The sequence below is a fragment of the Zalophus californianus genome, chromosome 7, assembly GCF_009762305.2.
Source record: "Zalophus californianus isolate mZalCal1 chromosome 7, mZalCal1.pri.v2, whole genome shotgun sequence".
Taxonomy (NCBI): Eukaryota; Metazoa; Chordata; class Mammalia; order Carnivora; family Otariidae; genus Zalophus; species Zalophus californianus.
The window spans coordinates 118,932,844-118,955,958 of NC_045601.1; the positions used below are offsets into that span (position 1 = coordinate 118,932,844).

General features: G+C 44.8%; 2 protein-coding genes across 2 annotated transcripts; both read right to left on the minus strand.

The window, feature by feature from the left end:
* Positions 1 to 2,547: 2,547 nt before the first annotated feature.
* LOC113927992 (probable GPI-anchored adhesin-like protein PGA18) lies at positions 2,548 to 4,560 on the minus strand. Its single transcript, XM_035728346.1, has 4 exons — positions 4,556 to 4,560; positions 3,916 to 4,211; positions 2,971 to 3,849; positions 2,548 to 2,846 (listed from the first exon to the last, which is right to left on the minus strand). The coding sequence occupies exons 1-4, from the start codon at positions 4,558 to 4,560 to the stop codon at positions 2,548 to 2,550; spliced, it is 1,479 nt and encodes a 492-aa protein (XP_035584239.1).
* Positions 4,561 to 4,960: 400 nt separating this feature from the next.
* On the minus strand, positions 4,961 to 5,643 carry LOC113927390 (40S ribosomal protein S8-like). Its single transcript, XM_035728640.1, has one exon. The coding sequence runs from the start codon at positions 5,624 to 5,626 to the stop codon at positions 5,000 to 5,002; it is 627 nt and encodes a 208-aa protein (XP_035584533.1). The 5' UTR covers positions 5,627 to 5,643; the 3' UTR covers positions 4,961 to 4,999.
* Positions 5,644 to 23,115: the final 17,472 nt, after the last annotated feature.

Below are 23,115 nucleotides of genomic sequence, written 5' to 3' on the forward strand. Positions count from 1 at the left end.
ACTCCACCATTTTGTTAAATGAATGAATTTAGATATGAGACCTAGACAGAAACAGACAAACATTTGCTTTATTTCTTTGATCAGAATTAATGAATATCTCTTTATACCTGAGTTGTGTCTGTCTCCCTCAAATAGTTTTCATGACTAAACCTGGTAGATAGGTAAAGGCAATTTTCCTGAGGAAGCAACTATGGGCAGACAGAATTAGGGGATATGCAGAGCAGACAGGCTTCCTTCTGGGTGTCCCTGATGTGCTTATTCCCAGGGCCAGCTATCTTTCTCCCCTGGTGGTCCCAGGGCTCTGTAATTGGGGAGAAGAGTGGAGGTCTGAGGGCGCACATCATGCTTCATGGTCCTGCAGAGACTGCAGTCTGATTTGCTCTAGAACCCATTATAGTTACTGCTGGAATCCTCTTCATGGTGCACTCCAATCCATGGCATGGGGAAAATAAATAACCCTGGTGGGTGGATTTAATGGCTGCAGGAAACAATTTTTCTAGAGGACAAGAAAGTGGTTTAGTTTTTTTTTTTTTTAAAGAATTTATTTATTTATTTGAAAGAGAGAGACACAGTGAGAGCAGGAACACAAGCAGGGGGAGCGGGAGCGGGAGAAGCAGGCTTCCCATGGAGCAGGGAGCCTGATGCGGGGCTCGATCCCAAGACTCCGGGATCACGACCCGAGCCGAAGGCAGACGCCTAATGGCTGAGCCACCCAGGTGCCCAAAGTGGTTTAGTTTTAAGACAGTTCCTCTCAACTCTTGTGGTGAGTTATCAAGATCTATCCAGCTCCTCTTCCCAGCTCTCTGACTAATTCCTATGTCACCATTTTCTTTAGAGCTTGACACTTACCCCTAGAGATACTTAATTTCCAAAAATTTTGAAGTCACATAGGGAAAATAAAACTATTTTGATAAATGGAATTAGAGGGGAAGATGAAAATATAGATAATTCTTTTAAACATTTTTGGTTAAATGTTTATAAGAATTCAGCAAGTTTGGGAACAAAATCTTTCCTCTTACTCCCTGTACTCTGAGCCTTTTGAACCATCTCTTATTTTTCGTCTTTATAAGAAGTTAAGAAGGTGCCATTGCTAGTGACTGCTCTGTATCAGCACTTACAGGCCTGGTTTGGAGGGAGGAAAGTATCCACCAACTTGGAGCAAGAGTGTCTGACTCTTCATCGTGATCCACATAATTAGAAATCCACTTGTTTGTGTAACAGTGAAGTCAAGAGGGTCCTCCCTTTACCAGTGAATACTCAACATGACTCACATGTGTATCAAGTACATATAGAGGCTATTATTCCCATTTTCCTCTTGTCAGCCATCTATCAGAATGTTCTAGTTTCATAGTGTGATTCTGGTGGAATTAAACATGAACACCCCAACTGAATAATGCATTCTTTTCAGCTTAAATCACACCTACAAACTGATCCCAAGCTATGGGTTTGCCTCTTGGGGCAGAGGTCAGTGCACAGTGGCATCAATGACCAAAAGAATTAATGAGGCTTTAATGATCTGCATGAGCTGGCTAGTCATGTAAGCTGTCACTTGTTAAGATTTCAAGGGGAACTTAATCCTTAGGTCAGGATGGCCAAAAAGGACCAGCCCTTCCCTATCCAGCGGAAGTCAGACCTTGAAGGCTTACGTCTTAGACCAAAAGTCAGTAAGAGCAAGCCACAAGGATGGCATGGAGTCTTTTTATCTCCTCTTGTAGAAACAATGGGGCCCCTCAGAGGCAAAAAAAAAAAAAAAAAAATACCCAGAGCCCCGCTTTGAGAGCTCTTACCAATTGTCTCACCAATATGGAATAGCCATGCTCATAAAAACCTACTCAAACCTGGTTTTAAAAAATCTTTTGCAGGGCGCCTGGGTGGCTCAGTTGGTTAAGCGACTGCCTTCGGCTCAGGTCATGATCCTGGAGTCCTGGGATCGAGGCCCACATCGGGCTCCCTGCTCAGCAGGGTGTCTGCTTCTCCCTCTGACCCTCTTCCCTCTCATACTCTCTATCTTTCATTCTCTCTCTCTCTCGAATAAATAAAAATAAAATCTTTAAAAAAAAAAATCTTTTGCAGAATTTCAGAATGGGTAGTAATCAATACAAAATAACATCGTTTTTGACATGAGTGGGTCATTCAAAATGTTTCTATTTCCTCCTCTCCTCTTACCACCAATTTCTTGTCTTCTTATGAAAATTTCCAAATTTTTGTATCTATTTATATATAATGGTTTATGCCTTGCTCTAGATCTCACTATGCCTTACTGTATTTGTGCTTTTATGTTCCTCTTTCTGTCTGCTTTATTTTCCTCCATATTCTCGTTTCCTTCCCTCTTTCTCTCCGTCCCCCTGTCTCTAACACCTACTCTCTTCCTTAGTTCTGTCCTCAGTTTTTATGCTTCTTGCTCCCCTCCTTTCTCCCCATCTCTGTCTCTCTCTATGTAGGTTTCCTCACCTCTGATAATTTATCATGCCTCAACTCCTCCTGCCCACAGCCTTCTCCTCAGATACCCCTTTTCCCATAATGTCCTTCACATTCCTGGGTCAATACTCACCACAAAGAAGCCAAGTCCAACAAAGAGTGCAATTGCCACTGTGGTGGCAGCCAGGGAAATGAAGATGATTCTGATAGGTGTCCGTAGCCCATGGGTTTCACTGAGGTAACTGGATCTGTTTCCTCAGGGCGAGTGTCTGGATGTTTAGTGGTGTAATGCTTGGTGGTCCCCGGGTCTGCAGTAAAAGAGTCCTCGGTGGTCCCCACGTCTATAGTGGTATAGTCCTCGGTGATCCCCACATCTATAGTGGTATAGTCCTCGGTGGTCCCTGGATCTGCAGTGGTAATAGTCCTCGGTGGTCCCTAGGTCTGTAGCGGTATAGTCCTTGGTGGTCCCCAGGTCTGCAGCGGTGTAGTCCTCGGTGGTCCCCAGGTATGCAGCGGTAGAGTTCTCGGTGGTCCCCAGGTCTGCAGCGGTATAGTCCTCGGTGGTCCCCAGGTCTGTAGTGGTATAGTCCTCGGTGGTCCTTGGATGGGCAGAGGTGTAGTCCTCGGTGGTCCCCAGGTCTGCAGTGGTATAGTCCTCGGTGGTCCCCGGATCGGTAGAGGTGTAGTCCTTGGTGGTCCCCGGGTCTGCAGCGGTATAGTCCTCGGTGGTCCCCAGGTCTGCCCCGGTATAGTCCTCAGTGGTCCCGGGGCCTTCAGTGGTATAGTCCTCGGTTGTCCCCAGGCCTGCAGCGGTATAGTCCTTGGTGGTCCCTGGATCTGCAGTGGTATAGTCCTCAGTGGTCCCTAGGTCTGCAGTGGTATAGTCCTCGGTGGTCCCTGGATCAGCAGAGGTGTAGTCCTCGGTGGTCCCCAGGTCTGCAGTGGTATAGTCCTCGGTGGTCCCCGGATCGGTAGAGGTGTAGTCCTCGGTGGTCCCCGGGTCTGCAGCGGTATAGTCCTCGGTGGTCCCCAGGTCTGCCCCGGTATAGTCCTCAGTGGTCCCCAGGCCTGCAGTGGTATAGTCCTCGGTGGTCCCCAGGCCTGCAGCGGTATAGTCCTTGGTGGTCCCCGGATCTGCAGTGGTATAGTCCTCGGTGGTCCCCAGGTCTGCAGTGGTATAGTCCTCGGTGGTCCCCAGGCCTGCAGCGGTATAGTCCTTGGTGGTCCCCGGATCTGCAGTGGTATAGTCCTCGGTGGTCCCCAGGTCTGCAGTGGTATAGTCCTCGGTGGTCCCTGGATCAGCAGAGGTGTAGTCCTCGGTGGTCCCCAGGTCTGCAGTGGTATAGTCCTCGGTGGTCCCCGGATCGGTAGAGGTGTAGTCCTCGGTGGTCCCCGGGTCTGCAGCGGTATAGTCCTCGGTGGTCCCCAGGTCTGCCCCGGTATAGTCCTCAGTGGTCCCCAGGCCTGCAGTGGTATAGTCCTCGGTGGTCCCCAGGCCTGCAGCGGTATAGTCCTTGGTGGTCCCCGGATCTGCAGTGGTATAGTCCTCGGTGGTCCCCAGGTCTGCAGTGGTATAGTCCTCGGTGGTCCCTGTATCGGCAGAGGTGTAGTCCTCGGTGGTCCCCGGATCGGCCGAGGTGTAGTCCTCAGAGGTCACCAGGGGTTCAGTAGTGTAGTCATCAGTGGGGCCTAGGCCTTCAGTGTTCCTCAGGTCATCACTAGTATATTTTTCTCTTGTCTGTGAGTCATCAGGGCTGCTCAGTGGGTTCCTAGTGGAAACATTCTGGCTGTTCCTACTAAAAAATAATCTCTATTAATGTGGATCTTTGATTGCCTGTCATCATCTGCTCTGCTTCATATTTTCAATAATTATCCTTCCCATTTATATGACTGGTCTCCCCATATAATGTGGTTGGATGTATTCAAGTTAAGGAAGGATCTTCTGGTATTATAGGTTTCATTCTAATAAAATATATTCCACAAGGAATCCTCTTGCACTACAGTATGGAGTATCCAGAGCTAAACCATAACCTGAGAAGGTCTGCTCACCAGGCTTTGATTCTGCTTTTTGCAGTTCTGGTCTTTTTCTGTGGAACACTAAACCGGATTCTTTCTCAGTGTCACTCCCCCCTCCCACCCCATCCTCAGAGTTAGTAGTTCAGCAAATTGGGTATTCTTACTCCCATGTTTGTGTGTGTTGCTTCTCATCCAGTTATGTTTGGGGTAAACAAATGAGGCAGGAGCTGTGATTCAAACTAGAGATTAAATTCAGGTCATGGTTTTGTATATGATTTAGAATGAGACAGTTCCTGGTTCTGTGCCGAAGCTGAAGTGCAAGACTGGAGGCAGGTAAGATTCGAGGTGGTTTGGTGGTAGCATGACTAACGAGGGATTGTAAGTGTGAGCTGATTGAGATTGACAGCAGCACTGAGTTGGGCATGAGTAGAAGGAAGACATGAAGCCTCTGTACCTCCCACTGTCCCCACCTTCAGGGCATCAGGACTGGGAGTATTTATTCTTTTTTTTTTTTTTTACAGGACAATAAACACCTTTATTACATGACCGAAGATAGGAGGAAGATTTATTTGCCTTTCCAGGCTTTGATTTTCCTCAGATAGAACTCTAGCTCCTTGCCCTCTAGCACGTAGCCATCTGCTCGGCCACATTGGCCTGGTCTTGAAGCAATGCACGCAAGAAGCTTGCCCTGCTGGAGTTGCTCCTCCAGAAGACTGCTGATTTTGGCATTCTTTTTCCTTTCATCATATTTCTTCTGAATTTTCTTTGATTGTTTTTTGTTTAAAATCTCTTCCACCTCGGGCGTCAGCTTGGCCCCCTTCTTGTTTCCCAGGGGCAGTGCATAGTGGGACTCGTACCACTGTCGGTACGGTGTGCTGTCAATGAGCACAATACAGTTCTTCACCAGGGTCTTGGTGAGGATCAGTTCGTTGTTGGAATCGTTGTAGACAACATCAATAATCCTTGTTTTTCGTGTACAACACTCAGAGCCCCAGGAGAAGTTCCCCACATCTAGCCTCAAGGCACAGTACTTCTTATTGCCTCCCCGGACTCGGACTGTGTGTATGCTGCGGGGGCCAATCTTAGTGTTGGCAGTGGGGCATCCCAGCTCATACTTCCACTTCTTGTGGTAGGGCTTTCTCTTGCCCCCGGTCTTGCAGCGCTTGTGCCAGTTATCCCGAGAGATGCCCATCTCTCTCGGCGCTGGCTGCGAAAGAGCTGGGAGTATTTATTCTTTTTTTTTTTTAAAGATTTTATTTATTTATTTGAGAGAGAGAATGAGAAGGAAGAGGGTCAGAGGGAGAAGCAGACTCCCTGCTGAGCAGGGAGCCTGATGTGGGACTCGATCCCGGGACTCCAGGATCATGACCTGAGCCGAAGGCAGTCGCTTAACCAACTGAGCCACCCAGGCGCCCGGGAGTATTTATTCTTATGAATAAATACAGCCTACATGGCATAAATTTTGGAATTTTGGGTTCCTCTGTCCAAAAGAATTCCTCCCTATCTGCTACTGAGTCCCAAAATTCCCCTATTAAGCTCAAATCCTTTATTTTTAAGGAGAGTTAAAATAGGAAAACTTAAAATGTAAATGATCAAAAGCAGATCATTTCCTTAAAGAGGGTGTGAGAAAGAGAATGAACAGGACCCTGGGAACCCTGCTTCCCTGTGACAGAGGTTGAGGGCAGATAGCAGGGTCCAGAACTTCCCAAAGTTCATTCATTTATTCCATAGCTTTGCTTAAGACTGGCCCTACCTGAGTCCCGGGATATTATTTTTTTAAGATTTTTATTTATTTATTTGACAGAGACAGAGAGAGAGAGAGCAGGAACACAAGCAGGGGGAGTGGGAGAGGAAGAGCCGGCCTCCCGCTGAGCAGGGAGCCTGATGTGGGGCTCAATCCCAGGGCGCTGGGATCATGACCTGAGCCGAAGGCAGACACTTAACGACTGAGCCACCCAGGCACTCCCAGGATGTTTTTTCTTTTCTTTTTTTTTTTTTTAAAGATTTTATTTATTTATTTGAGAGAGAGAATGAGTGAGAGAGAGCATGAGACGGGGGAGGGTTAGAGGGAGAAGCAGACTCCCCGCTGAGCAGGGAGACCGATGCGGGACTCGATCCCGGGACTCCAGGATCATGACCTGAGCCGAAGGCCGTTGCTTAACCAACTGAGCCACCCAGGCGCCCCAGGATGTTTTTTCTTCGTAGATTCCAACCCCCATTTCTGCAGGCCCTGAGGAGCTTCGCATCTTCTCCAAAGTTAATTCACTCATTCAGTTCTGAACCCCCAAGTGGAAGCAGGAGTAGCAGGAGAAGGGATGTGGCAGAGCAGTTTCTTCTTTTCATCTCAAGAGAATTCACATGGGTTGGAAGCCGGGGTGCTTTTTCCTGCCTCCTTCCTTCTACTGTGTCTCTCTTTTCTTCTCCTTAAGCCCACAGTGGCTGTGGAATTTATATGTGCTGCTGCCTAGGGAATCCAGGACTCCTCTGTCTTCCTTCTTGCAGGGAGGAGCAGGCTGCTCCATTACTCTCTGGCAATCAAGGGAAGAGGCTCTGATAGAGTGGAGTGGCAGGGGAGAAGAGAGATGTCCCAGGTGCAAACAGGGCCCAGAGCCCAGATTTGAACAGTAACAGGGTATCAAGCATGTCAGCATGGGTGCTATCACTCATTGGTGCGGAACCCTGGGTGAAAGCTGTTCTCCACACAATGTCTCAGTGTTCAGAGAGGGGCTTGGGCTTCCTGTCCACAGGTGGGAGTGGTAAGGTCGGGGTGGCCGAGAAGGGTATAAGCCGGGTCTGTCTGGGGGGCTGGTGTACAGTGACAGGAGAACTAGATGTCGGAGGGTAGAGAGCATCTTGGTCCTTAACAGAAAGGAGCGGCATTGATGAGGGGACAAAAATGCCTAATCTCAATATCTGAAAACTACTCTCTTCTCTCAATCATCATCCATTCCTTTTCATTGGCTTAGCTGCAGCGCAGAAATTTACCTCCTTGTTCCTACTACTTGAGTGCTCTCACCCTACGAAGATTTCCTCAATTACTAGATGAAATTAGCTCACCTCCAGAGGTTCTGTCAGGCCTGGAATGAGAATGCCCATATTCCTTCCTTCTCTCACCTGCATTCAGGATTCCCCATGGCACTTACTCATCAGGTCTCCATAGGCTCCTGCAATCTATGACAGTTTCTCTCTTTCTTTGTTTTTCATGATGACATTTTTGGTTTTAATATTCATTCATTCATTTATTTATTTATTTTAGAGAGAGAGAGAGCATGCATATGCATGAGGGAGTGGGGTGGGAGGCAGAGGGAGAGAGAGAATCTTAAGCAGACTCCCCACTGAATGTGGAGCCCGAACATGGGGCTCAATCTCATGACCCTGAGATCATGACCTGAGCCGAAACCAAGAGTGGGATGCTTAACTGACTGTGCCACCCAGGTGCCCAATGATAACACTTTTGAAGAGCACTAGTCACACATTTTATAAAACATCCCACAACTTTGGTTTGTCTGATTTCTTATCACTCATTTGATTTCTTATGATTAAATTGGGGTTATGAATTATTGGGAGGTATACCACAGAGATTCTGTGTCCTTCTCTGGGCCCTGTATCAGGGAGCTCATGATATCAATGTGACTTATTACTGGTGATATTAACCATGACCACTCTGCTAAGGTGGTGTCTGACAGGATTCTCCACTGTAAATTTACTATTTTTCCCTTTGTAATTATTAAATATTTGGGGGGAGATGTTTTGATAGTCTAATTTTTTAAAGTATTCTCTACGCTCAGCATGGGGCTCAAACTCATGACCCCGAGGTCAAGAGTCACATGCTCAACCAACTCAGCCAGGCAGGTGCCCCACAAATATTCTATGTTTGCTTAAACCTTCAGCCATTAATTTTGGTATCCATTGGTACATCTTGCCGGCAGCAGTCGTTACTCTGGGGTTGTAATGATGTCCCTCATTCCTTCCATAGTTATTCATTGGAATTCTTCTATAGGGTAAACTTGTATCTTCTCCGCAGTTTATTTATTTATATCATTATGAACTCATAGATATTTATTGTGTTCTGGGAGTTATGGTCCAGGACTGTCACCAGTTATTTTGTTGCTCAAAATGACCATTGGGAACTCTTTGGAGTTGGCCCCAGTGTCTTTTTAGTATCCTCCATCCTCTTTTTATTTTTTAATAGATTTTATTCATCCATTTAATACACACAGGGAGAGAGAGAGGGAGCACAGCAGGGGGAGTGGCAGAGGGAGAGGGGGAAACAAGCTTCCAGCTGAGCAGGGAGCCCGATGTGGGACTCGATCCCAGGACCCTGAGATCATGACCTGAGCCAAAGGCAGATGCTTAACCGACTGAGCCACCCAGGGGCTCCCCTCCATACTATTTTTGAAGTATTTTCTTACATTTGTCATCACAAGATGTTCTGTGCTCATTTTGTATTTTCTCTGCCTAGGCCCTAGAATCAACAATTTCTCCATGTAACTCTGGTTCTGCTTATTAGAGAATAATATTTAGAAACCAAGATCTGGGCACTAGGTGTGCTCATTGCTAATTGGGTGTTGCTACTTCCAGTACATCAAAGAAGTTAGAGCTAGGAAATATATGTATATATACTAACTCATGCTAAACACATACCTGTATTTCCATATTATCTATCTGCATATATATTAAACATAAGTATGAATCCATTTTGATAACCTCCAGCTGCAGTCCAGCAACACAGAGTTCATTCTAGCTTCTCCCCTTCCCTTATTTGTAATTTCTTTCTCTGACATGGCTTGCAATATTTGCAATATTTCTTTCTCTTTTTTTTAATTTTTTTTTAAAGATTTTATTTATTTATTTGACAGAGAGATAGAGAGCACAAGTAGGCAGAGTGGCAGGCAGAGGGAGAGGGAGAAGCAGGCTCTCCGCCGAGCAGGGAGACAGACATGGGGCTCGATCCCAGGACCCTGGGATCATGACCTGAGCCGAAGGCAGCCGCTTAACCAACTGAGCCACCGAGGCGCCCCTCTCTTTTTTTTTTTAATTCTGTTTTTAAGTAACCTCTACACCCAACATGGGGCTTGAACTCACAATCCTGAAATCAAGAGTCGCATGCTCCACTGACTGAGCTAGCCAGGTACCCCCACAACATTGCTAGTCCTTATTTATTCATCCTTGTTAAACAGATGGTAGTTTCAGAATTGCTAATCCAGACTCATGTGAGAAACAAATTTGTCAATGAGAGTACAGTGTTTGTGCACAGTTCTTTTTGTTTTTAGCCTAACAGTCATAACACTGCCTTTCAAAGTTACTTAGGTCAGCTCCTTCCCCATCCCATTCGATGTGATTCATTTGTCAGAGTCTGCATTCCACCTCTCCCCCCACACCCTGGTTGATTTGCTAAATTTCCATACAGTAAAATTTACTTTTTGTAGGGTACAGTTGTGTAGATTTTGATAAATGATAGAATCATGTCTTTACCACACTGAAACATTTCATCATCCCCCAAACCCTTCCTATGCTGTTCCTTAAGAGTCAACCCTACCCTGATTACCGCAACTCCCAGATTTTGGCAAAACAGAGCTGGTTTCTGTCCCTATAATTTTGCTATTTCCAGAATGTTGTATGATTGGAATTATACAGTCTATGGCCTTATTGTTTTTACTATAATCTATATATTATCCACAGAAATAACATTTGCAATTATCAGTCAAGAATAAACTATTTTTGAGGGTATTATGCTAAGTTAAGTCAAGCAGAGAAAGACAATTATCATATGGTTTCATTCATATGTGGAACATAAGCAATAGCACGGAGGAGCATAAGGGAAGGGAGGGAAATCCAAAGGGGGAGAAATCAAAGAGGGAGACGAACCATGAGAGACTATGGACCCCGGGAAACAAACTGAGAGTTTCAGAGGAGAGGAGGGTGGGGGGGAGGGGGTAACGGGGTGATGGGTATTAAGGAGGGCACGTGCTGTGACGAGCACAGGGTATTATAGGTAACTAATGAATCATTGAACACTACATCAAAAACTAATGATATACTGAACAGTGGCTAACTAACTGAACATAATAAAAAATAATAAAGAAAAGAAGCTGTAGATACACATTAGAATTCAGGGCAGGCAATTAGTATTACAATATAAATCCTCCTAGTAAAATTATGGTGAAGCACACACACACACACACACACAAAATAAACTATTTTTCTTGCATATGTTTTTGAATATGGTATTTTATATGAAAATTGTCATAAATAAATATATTTTCTTGAGTATATTCTTGACTATAAAACATTTCATAAGCAACAAGATATTCTTTTTTTTTAAAGATTTATTTTAGAGAGAGAGCCAGGAGGAGGGGCAGAGGGAGAGGGAGAGAGAAAATCTCAGACTCTCCGTTGAGCGTGGAGCCTGACATGGGGCTCGCTGGGGGGCTGGATGCAGGGCTCCATCTCACGACCCTGAGATCCTGACCCTGAGATCATGGCCTGAGCCAAAATCAAGAGCTGGACACTTAACCAACTGAGCTATGCAGGTGCCCCAGCAACAAGATATTCGTTAGTCTCCTTTGTGCTTGTCCCCCAATCTGTAGCTATGGCAGGAGGGAGACATGTTGATTATTATTTAAAGGCAAGAAGAAAATTCTTCTTGAATTAATCGTTTTATAAATTAGTCATTTTATAAATTAATTTTAAGAAAATTGCCCATAGTTGTTAGATGAGGACCTCCTTGAAACAGGACTTCTGACAAAAGTGACCATGGTGACCATGGGTTGTGGAAAAGGGGATTTTTAAAAAAACTGCTAGGCAGAAGTCCACTTCTTCTTGATTGAAATCCACTTTTATTCTTGATTCCTATTTCTATGTTTTTTTGGTCTTGGATTTGTTTCTTTGCTGGGATATTACAAGAGCCTTTGAATTCCAATCCCTACTGGATTCCAGCCTCTATTTTCTGCTCACTCAGGCAGAGTGTTCTTGCTTAGAAAAATATTTTTTTAAAGATAAAAAATATATACACTTTAAAAGATTTTATTGATTTATTTGACAGAGAGAGAGTGCACAAGCAGGGGGAGTGGCAGGTAGAGGGAGAGGGAGAAGCAAGTTCCCCACAGAGCAGGGAGCCCAACACAGGTCTCGATCCCAGGACCCTGGGATCATGACCTGAGCTGAAGGCAAGACACTTAACTGACTGAGCCACCCAGGCGCCCCGCTTAGAAAAATATTTAATCCCACAATGCCTTAAAACAATCTGTTGACTTCCTGTTGAAGGAAATCTCACCTCCTTGATGTGGCATCTAAAACCACACAGTCAACCTTCTGGCTTCATTTATTTCCCTGTGCTGTCCCATCTGGTCCCACAGCTCTTTTGATCATTCACTGGCAGTGCCACACCTCATCTTGCATGAGGTGCTGGCTTGCCTGACATTTTCCCTTTTCCTCCTTGTAAATTACTGCCAACTCCTTATGACCCGAATCATAGTCATCTTCTATGTGAGTCAGCTCCCTCCCTTGGCCAGCTTTGTATATTTTTTTCCTGGGCTACTTTAATTAGTAGTACTTAATGCATTGGCCTAAACTTGCCTGTCTGCAAGTCTTTCTCCCTTAATAAATTGTGACCCACGCATTCATCCTTGTCTCCCCAACTTCTCCGGGAAGCTGTTCTCCCTCTCCCACTCCCCCTGCTTGTGTTCCCTATCTCGCTATGTCTCTCTCTGTCAAATAAATAAATAAAATCGAGATTTTATTTATTTTATTCCCGGGGAGCAGGGAGCCCCATACGGGGCTCCATCCCAGGACCCTGGGATCTTGACCTGAGCCAAAGGCAGACGCTTAATGACTGGGCCAACCAGGCGCCCCAAAACTGTTTTTTTTTTTTAAGATTTACTTGCTTATGAGAGAGAGAGAGAGAGAGAGTGAGAGAGAGAGTATGCGAGTGGGAAGGGCAGAGGGAGAGGGACAAAGAACCTCAAGCAGGCTGAGCACAGAGCCCGACGTGGGGCTCGATCTCACAACCCTGAGATCATGACCTGAGGCAAAAGCAAGAGTCAGATGCTTAACCCACTGCACCACGAAAGTGCCCTTAAAACTGTTTTGTTAACAGTGTTATAAAATGTATATAAACAGCTTTGGCCCTGTTAGGAAGGCTCTGGCAAAGATTCAGACTTTAAGAACCATAGAAATTGAAGAGACTTAGCAGGGTTAAATTAAGGCTAATGATTCATTTTGTAGCCAGGAAGGGTTAGTGGAATGTGTGTGAGGAGCAAGTTGCACCAGAAGCCTTGACAAGGCTGTGGCCTTAAGCAAGCATGGTGCTGACACATGGGTGTTGCGTCCCTGCTCTGAGGCCTGGTTTTGCAGGGGCTGCCCTTGCAGAAACTGGGAACATGGTCTCCTTGCCTGGTACTCCTCTTGGATCGGGGGAGCCCACAGGAGAGAAAGGTGGCAGCTCACACCTGTCTTTTCAGTAGAGTCCAAGCCCAGGGCAGACATGAGTGACCAGTGAACGTGGCCATGCCTAGGGATAGCCGCATTAACTGTTAAGTCCTTCTCTACCTTACAGCAGCCCCACCCCTTCATGCTCTAAGCTCCATTCGTTTTCTCATTGTGCAACACAAATCTGTGAAGTCCAGCACCTGCCTTCCCCCATCTTCCCCGATTCAATTCTTCTATCAGCTCAGAGGCCTCAAAGGAATGGGGACAGAACAGGGAAGAGAATGGGACAGATATAAGGTCCCTGGATGTCACTCTAGGGATTTGAGAGCTGAGAGGATACAGGAAAGAGAGGTCTTTGGAATACAAAGAATCTCTATTCACAGCAATATATAAACACTAACACATAGAATCTGGCTCCCACATGTATTAAACACATTTATTTAATAATTCAGTCACAGCTACAGCCTCCTTTTTATGGTCTGGAAAAAAAACAGGGGAAGGGAGGATGGTAAGAGCTGGGAGGAGCAGCCTGGGAGCTTATGGGGGACACTCAGGCCCCCAGTCATCCAGGTCAGCTCCCTCCCTCCCCCGTGATGCTTCTGCCTTCAGGGCTACTCAGGGCCACTTGTGTCTCACAGTCAACTCCATGACTGCAGGGGGAGAGTAGTCTCCTCTGGACTCAATCACAGACCTGTCGTGGACTCTATAATGGCTGTGAGGTGTAGACCAAGGTTGGAGCCATGTGGGTGGTAGAGATCTGTGTTGAAGAGGTTTCTTAGGCCCAGAGAGTTTCTCTAGAAAACAAAAGGATGAATCATTTGAGTTATGCCCCCTCTTCCAGTATTCTCCAGTCCCAAGCATCCTCCTTCCCTGCCAGCACTCCTCCTCCCCATTGCTTTTTTTGGATCCCATTTTCTCATCAATTTCCTCTGAATACGTCTTGGCTTTTCTGACCATCTAGCTTGCTGGTTCTAACCTGCTGTTTCTGGGCCTTGTTTTGTAACTCCTGATTTCTCATTCCCTGTTATCCCTACAGTGACCCTCCTCTCTCTACTGTATTTCCTTCTTCACTTTCCTGCTCTTTTTCTCAGAAAAAGGGTTTCCTATACATCAGGCACTCACAAGACAGAAGAGGAGCCCAGTGAAGAGAATCACAGCCATTGCAATGGAGACTAAAGTGATTAGAGCAATTTCCCATGGCCTGAAGTATCTGTTAGGTTTTTTTCTCATTCCATGGAGGGGCAGTGCTTGTGCTTGTGACATTGGAGGGCACAGCTATTGTGTTAGTTCCACTGGATAGTGTGGTTGGTCCAGGATGGGTGGTTGTGATGTTCTCACTGGATGGTGTGGTAGTTCCAGGGGGGTTGGTTGTGATGGTCCCACTGGATGGTGGGGTTATGCTGGGGTGGGTGGTTGTGACAATCATCCCACTGGATGGTGAGTTGTTCCAGGATAGGTGGTTGTGACAGTCATCCCTGTGGATGGTGGATTTGTGCCGGGATGGGTTGTTATGATGGTTGTCCCACTGGATGGTGGAGTTGTTCCAGGATGGGCGGTTGTTACAGTTGTCCTACTGGGTTGTTCCAGGATGGGTAGTTGTGACATCCCATTGGATGGTGGGGTTGTGCCGGGATGGGTGGTTATGACTGTCATCCCACTGGAAGGCAGAGTTGTGGCAGGATAGATAGTTGTGATGGTCATCCCAGTGGATGGTGGGGTTGTTCTGGAGTGGGTGGTTGTGACAGTCATCCCACTGGATGGTGGAGTTGTGCCGGGATGGGTGGTTATGATGGTTGTCCCACTGGATGGTGGGGTTGTTCCAGGATAGGTGGTTGTTACAGTTGTCCCAGTAGATGGTGGGGTTGTGCCAGGATGGGTGGTTATGACTATCATCCCACTAGAAGGTGGGGTTGTTCTGAGATGGGTGGTTGTGATGGTTGTCCCACTGGGTGGTGGGGTTGTGCTGGGTTGGGTCGTTATGATGGTCATCCCACTGGATGATGCAGTTGTTCCAGGATGCGTGGTTGTTACAGTTGTCCCACTGGATGGTAGGGGTTGTTCTGAGATGGGTGGTTGTGATGGTCATCCCACTGGATGGTGGGGTTGTTCCAGGATGGGTGGTTGTTACAGTTATCCCAGTGGATGGTGGGGTTGTGCCAGGGTGGGTGGTTATGACTGTCATCTCACTGGATGGTGGGGTTGTGCTGGGGTGGGTGGTTATGATGGTTGTCCCTCTGGATAGTAAGGTTGTTCCAGGACGGGTGGTTGTTACAGTTGTCCCACTGGATGGTGGAGTTGTGCCAGGATGGGTGGTTCTGACTGTTATCCCACTGGAAGGTGGGGTTGTGCCAGGGTGGGTGGTTGTTACAGCTGTCCCACTGGATGGTGGGGTTGTTCCAGGGTTGGTGGTTGTGATGGTCTCACTGAATGTTGTGGTTGATACAGGGCGGGTGACTATAGTGTTAACGTTGGAAGTTACAGCATATTAAGAAAGGATGACTTGTTAGTTCCTTTGGAAACTTTTATTTTGTAACTATAACTAATAATAATGATAATTATAATAGCTATCATTTATTGAGTGGTCACTATGCATTGTGTCCAAGTATTGTCCTAGGTGCCACACATGAATTAGTACTTCAAATCCTTACAATACTTCCATGAGTACTTCAAATCCTTACAATAATCCCATGAGGGACTGTTACTACTCACATTTATAGATAGGGAAATTAAGGTTTAGAGAAGTTAAGCAATTAGTCCCAAGTTAAAATAGCTAGCAGATCATGGAACAGGGATTTATTTATTTATTTATTTATTCATTCATTCATTTATTTTAAGTAAGCTCCATGCCCAACATGGGACTTGAACTCACAAGCGTGAGATCAAGAATCACATGCCCTACTGACTGAGCCAGCCAGGTGACCCAGAACAGGGATTAAAACTAAGGTCGTCTGACACAGAGCCAGTTCTTAGCTCATATACTATTCCACATCCTAGATATGGGGGAGTCACATGACCTGAGTCATAGGAAGATGGTATTATTCCTCCTCCAACTATTCATGATACTCTCTAGATAAAGAATGTAAAAGAGAAAGTTAATAGGACTGTGTATACATATTGAGCTGCTCTCAAAATAGAATGGTACCCTTTTTCTAGAAGAAAGATAATCAAAAGGGAATCAGTTTGGGAAGGGACAGTAATGGGCATTTTTACTACTATCAGGTAATTTTTACGCATATGAACATTTGGGAACCATCCGTGAAGGGATCCCAAAAGGCCTTGGTACTTAGTCTAGCAAAGAACTAGCCACGTGTAGCTCAAATAGATAAGATATCCTAGGATTCAGGAAAGGAGCTAAACCTCCTTGATTAGTGAGTTAGAGTTAATGTGAGGCCATGCCTTTCCCCTCTATCTCATGACTACCTTCTACATCCTGATTTTCCATCCCAATAACAACTTGGTCTCCTATATGCCTATATGTACCACAACTCATCTATGGCCTTGTTCTTCCACAGGGATTTAGATGTTCTCCTCACCCTATCCATGTATTCTTTTTTTTTCCCCCAGTGTTGTCTGGACTAAAGTAAGAATTGCAAATTTACATTTGGGGGAAGAATCCGAAAACCTTATATTAATGCCTCTAATTAGGTTTAGGGTTAGAGTTAAGAGAGAAACTAAGTGAGAAATTAAGATGAAAACCTGGCTTGTGGAGAGGGAATAGATTTATTTTGTGTTATTCAAGGGCATAAAACAAATGAGCCAAAGCTATGGTGGGTCAAATTCTAGAAAAAATTAAAGCTATGCAAGTATGGAATAGTATTTTTCCTGCCATGTTCAGTTAGAGGCTTGGTGACTGCTGTCATAGATATTGGAGATGGATCCCTGCCTACTGTGGGTGGTCAGACATTAACTTTAAGATCTCTGCCAACTCTAATGCATCTCCATTTGAGATTGATTTCTGACAGAGGAAATAGGCCAGTCTTCTGGGCAGAAGAACTGCTATTGGGAAAAGAATGGAGAATAAATGCTCGGTTGAATTGGAGAGAATAGAGCCCTTACCTCTTTTTGGAAAATGGGAACTAAAAAGACAGAGTGTGCATCCCAGGAGTTGTCAAAATTTTCTCCAAACTCTACTCAAACTCCAAGAATATCCTTTTTTAAACAAAATCACTCACCATTTCCTAAAAGTAGAAGAAGGTGAAACAACAGCCAACATGCAAAGGAAAATGTTTTTCTCTTCATCTTGAGATAATCTGCCTGTGAAGCCTAGAGAGGAGGGCTCCTGAGTCCCAGATAAGACTAAGGCCTAGAAGGAAAAGGAAAAACAAGCAAACAATGCAGGGTCTTGAGAGAGAAGAGGTGGAGATCTGAGGCTGGAGTGCTGGGAGTTTGAGTCTCCAAAGAATGGGTCCTTAATCTGAAGAAAACCACCAAGAAGGAGGACCTGGGGCTGCAGAGTGGCGATGCTGGTGCCTAGCCCCTTGGGCTTCCTCCATAGAATGTCACCTCTTTATCTTTCAAAGGAAGTCTTTATAGTATCATCTGGGCTGGGCAGGGGCAGGATATGTCACTTGTTGTTTTTCCAGCTGTAGGCAGAATACTTGAACTCAGAGAGGAGGGTGCAGAGGTCAGGACAGTACATGAAAATGGAGAATGACATGATCCCATTAGGCAGGGCCTGAGGTGGAGCAGGAAGTAGGACAGTTCAAGAGAATCAAGTTGTCAAAGTGGAGGCGACCCACCCTCTGAGGCAGAGATGGGGATGAAAACCTATTCTAACTCAAGACCTTGTTTCCTGGATGAGAAGTCCTGAGTGCCAGGGTGAGAGTGAGGCTGGAAGGAGGACTTCATGAACAGAACTTAGCAGGAAGAACACATAAAGTAAGATTTAATGTGAATGGGAACAGGGGACTGGACCTCTGGGAGTTGCTGAGCATATAGTAGGTGTGTAAAATACATCTTGAATGAGGGGGGAAGAGAGACTCAAGGATAGACTTTGGAATCTCTGGGGCATGGGAAGTAGGGGGTGGAAGGAGTGGGGCTGTGGGCTGTTGGGGAGATGAGACCAGTGGTATATTGGCATCAGTGCATACCTGTCGGCAAGGACCATAAATTTTTGAATTTCAGCAGTTTTGCAACTCAGCCATCATTAAACATTAAATTAGCTTACAGTGAACTAAATTATATTTAAAACAATGGCAAAAGTACTCAAAACTCATTATTTCCCAATTATTTTACTATATTTACTATGATCTATGTTCATGAAGTTATGTACATCTATTGTATCTGTCTAGTGGAAATAGTATATAATGGTGTCTGCACATCTCTTCTCAACCTCATGCTCAGTGACGTCACATTGATAGCCTAAAATCAGCCATGGTGGGAGCATTTGCACCACAGAAAACTGGTTGTTAAATATTCACCAGTACACACAGTGGATAGGACCTACAGGGAGTAATGACAACTGGAGAAGAATGTTCCTGCTTCTAAACCCCTTCATAGGAGTATTCCTTGCTTATTTTTAAAGAATTCACAGGAACTTTTATACCCTAGGGAACCTCAGCTGCTTCTTCTCATCAGTGCTGTGTGTTGGATAAGCTGAATGATGGAGGAAAACATGGCCAGTATGCTGGGGAACCGAGGGCTTGCAGTACAGTTTTGTTTAGACACTTGGATGAGGCCAACAGAAATGACCCAAAGACAGCTGAACAAGGAGAATAAAACAAAGATAGTAGTGAGCTAAGGGAACTGGCAGTTACTTCATCCACAGCTCATGGCAAACAAATTGGGAATAGACCCTATGGAAATTTTAATTTTACACTGTATGTAATCAAAACAAGCTGTCTCCACTCCCTCCAAAATCTGGCAAGGCTTCCTAGCAGAGAAACCATTTCAGATCATTTAGACATTTGGGTGAAAGAATATTCATGGCATATGAAGCCTGATGGAAGTAAGGTGACAAGCAGGAGATGGTTAGGGATCCATCCCACAAATATTTAGTGATTGCCCACTATGTGCTGGACATTGTACTCCAGTAAACAAAACAGATAAATTTGGGTTCTTTGAGAGCTTACATCCTAAGATATGAAAGAACTGTGAATGACTGAGTCCTAGAAGCTGGAAGAGAATGAGCTATGATAGAAAATGAGGTGTTGAGTGGGGAGGGGTCAGGAATCTAGGTTCTAGGATGCCCTGCACTTGGAAGTTGATCTGCCTATTGTCTGCAACAGAAAGTTCCATGCAGTGGATGGATGAGTGGTGTGGTCAGTAACATGTTGGTACTGGATCTCAGCATTCTGCACTAAGGGTAAAAATCCTTATAATACTTCTAAATCAGAAATTTGTTTTTTCCCTCCTGAACCAACTGGAGTTAGAGAACTTGTCTTACGGTACAATCTTGCTCACTTACTAGCTCTTTTTCTGAGTTGCAGTTTTCTCATTTACTTAATGGGGATTATAATCTGGACTTCTTGGGTTGTTGTGAGGACTACATGATGGTATATGTAAAAGCACTTAGCACACTGCGTGGCACGGGCAGTCACTCAGAAACAAAGGACAAGAGCAAAACAGACAAAATTTAAAAGAGTAGCATTTTGTCTGCTATGTCACATGATGTCACATACATTAATGAATTTTTATTCCTTAGAGTGTCTAGTCATTCTCTTCTTAGTCATGTGACATCTGAAGAAGACACAGAAGAAGAAAAGAAGACTCTTCTCAAAGACAAAGTCACGTTCTGGAGGGTACTGGAATGACCTGAGCAGAGGGAGAATGTAAAGCAGCTGTGTTGAGTGCAGTCACTGTGCCCATTCCTACCCCTGTTGAGGGCCAGCAACCTCCTTGATCTTGAGATTCTGAGTTACGGGGCGAGTCCAGGGAATACGTTTATTTCAGGTCATTTCTAAGCCTCATTAATTGTGGTTATCTTTCAAAAGCACACTCTGCTTGAGCTGTAGCCTTGTTGGTCAGATATTGAGAGGCTTTCCTTGGTTCGGTTCTTGAGCTATGCCATCACCTATGGCCATTCCCTGGGAACATTCTGGTCTCCCATCTTGACTCACTCCCCATTATAGCTCTTGGTCTTCTCCATGATCCCCTCCTTTCATTATAATGTCTCCCATTTTCCAGTGGCTATGGAAATCCCCTCTTCAGTGACTTCCTCTGAAGCCTACCCTGTGGTTGTCATTAACATGAGTTCTATCATGGTCCCATGTCTGTGGCTTCTACTCTGACCTCCTCTGTGGATACTTCATGACTCATTCCATGATCATCTTCATGACTGTGGCTCCATTCATGGCCTGCCTTAAAGCTTCCTTATGAACCAAACCAAGGGCCCCTCCATAGCTCTTTTTATTGTTGAAACAATAACAATGTTCTCTAACCCCAATTGGTTCAGGACAATGGACCCAGGCCTAGGTCATGGATGTAATATATGCTAATGTTTCTCAGGAGCAGAAGAATATCCCTCTAAAAGGAAAAAATATAAATACTTTAAGAAATTAATCCTTCTCTCCCATTTCATAGCCTACCTGGTTGACTAAAGTCACAGACTTCTACTTTTTAGAAAACCATTTTTAAAACTCTTCTTGGGGTGCCTGGGTGGCTCAATCGTTAAGTGTCTGCTTTCGGCTCAGGTCATGATTCCGGGGTCCTGGGATCAAGCCCCATATCAGGCTCCCTGCTCCGTGGGAAGCCTGCTTCTCCCTCCCCCACTCTGCCTGCTTGTGTTCCCTCTCTCGCTGTGTCTCTCTCTGTCAAATAAATAAAATCTTAAAAAAAAATCTCTTCTCAACTTCTTTACTTCCTCTGTGTCTCTCTTTGTATCATTGTTGTGTTATTCTTTATTTCTCTCTCTGAGAAGATAGCAAAACAAGCAAAAATCAAATAAAATAATTACCTTACTGTGCCTATGAATTCTCATTTATTATGTTGTACCAATATGGTAGAATTCACAAAGCAAAAACAATCAATCTCCCAATATTCAGAGGATGGACCCCATCAAAGTGCAAGAATCAGTCGTTGTATTAACTAAAGAAATGTGTGTTTGGGAGACTAACTGATCTGGAAAAGCCACAGTTTTGAAATTCATCATATAACCTTGCAGTTAAGAGCATGGATTCCTGAATTTTAAAAATCCTGGGCTGAGTTTTAAGTCTGTTGTGTGCCCTTCAGTAGGTTACTTACCTGTCTATGCCTCCTTGTATATGAAATGTGAATAGTGTCCTTGTATATGAAATGTAGATAATAATACCACATTTTTTTTCCCTACAGGATTATTGGGAAGATAAAATGAAATAGCACATGTAAAATACTCACACAGTCCCTGGAACAAAGTAAGTGCTTTATAAACATTACCTGCCATGATTATTGCTATTACATCTTGTTCTTAAATAAGAGAGTGCCAGCACATTTAGGAGAAGATTAGTAGATGTGAGTCTGTATGTAATACTGTCCAGATGGAAGAGTTTAAAAGTAAAGAAACCATTTATGGTCCGAGTTTTCTTCATCATTTATACCTCGCCATTTTCCACATGTTGTGTAAGGTAATCTCTCCATAACAAAAGATATAAAATAAAAGTTCAGAACAAGAGGTAAATACACTGGAATAAGACAGAAAGTCCTGGTGAATATCTGAATGCAGAACACAATCTGAGACTGAATGCAGCTGTCTCAACCCAAGGAGGAATGCTGGAGAGCCAGGGAGTCCTGGCTGAGCTCTGCAAACTCAGCACTTCATCAGGGAGACTGTTTTGTCTCCCATCCTCTCTGGTTGATTCCTGTTATTCTGCCTTGATATGGCCACAGGCTCTTGTGTGCCAACCTAGTTCAGCTCTGCTAAGAAGATACAAGCACAGTTTCACCCCCAGTGGGGTAGAAACATTAAAGGGCAAGGACTGTGCTCTTGGAGAGCACAACTGAATTAAAGGATAGAACCCAAAGGGAAGCCAGTGTAGAACACTTAATTCTCTCCCTTTGCATCTAAAAAGGCCCCCTTTGGTGCTAAATTTTGGGAATCTTAGGGTTTTGTTCCCTCTATTCCCTGTCTCTCATTCTCCTAGACTCCAACCCTCCCTCCCCTTTCTATTTTTATCTCCTTTCTCCATCTCTCTTTTTGTTTTCTGCTTTACTCTTCCTACCTTGTCTCTATAAGATGCAGTGCTCTCTGTCTGAGTGTCCTTTTTTTTTTTTTGGTTCTGACAATCTTCAATATTTATTATTTCTAATTATGAAAACTTTAAATGATACTATTTCCATGCATTCCACACATACACCCTAACCTGTGATCTATTGTCACCAAAGCCTCATTAACCAGTGACAGATACTTGGCAGGTAAAATCCAAGTTCTAACAGAATGACAGCAACTACAGCTGAAGCCAGAGAAATGAGAATGTGCCCCAGGCCATGAATATCTTGGCTTTACCACAGTCACTGGAGTGTGGCTCAAACTGTGTGTACATTGGAAAGGACCTGGTCTGCTTCATGGGTGCTTTCAGTGAATCCAACAGTTTCAAGGGTAGATGCTACTTCACAACTGCAGTGACTAAGGTAGAGGCAGGTCCCTGGGCCATGGTGCCTGAAGCAGGAATGGTTGTGCCTATCTCAGTGAGGGTTGTGCTCAGAGCAAAGTGTCATGTTCCAGCCACAGGAATACAATTGGTGTCTAAGACATAGGTGGCGGTCTCTGTTCTAGTGCAGGTTGTCCTTAAGAAGCAGTGTTCACACTATTCCCATGGGGCCTGTTGCCTTGGCCAGAGAAGGTTTTCATCTTCCAGGGCTGGTATTATCTTCGACAGAGCTTGTGGTGACTGAGATGGAAGGGGCTGTCTTTTCTCATGACGGTTGGACATGGACTTAGGGATGTGCTTGCTCCAGTGATTGCTCAATCAGAGGTTGATGTTTCTTTGTCAGTACTAGATGATGATCCTCAGGCAAAGGTTGTGGTTCGTGTTCTGATCATAGTGCTGTCTGGGGTAAGGAGAGATGTGCCCAATCCAGGGTGGTTGTGTCCTGGACAAAAGTGGTTATGCCTGTTCCCACCATGGCTATGTCCAGGATTAGGGTGGTTATACCTCTTTTGGTAATGGTTAAACTTTGGACTGGAGAGACTGATCCTATTTCAGCAGCGGCTGATTCTTGGGAAGAGGTGATGGTACCTGTTTTGGAAATAATGTGAATGGGATGATGGTATATGGGATAAGGATGATGTGCCTGACGCACAGGTGGGTGTGCCTTGGTGAAAGTTGTGACAGTTCC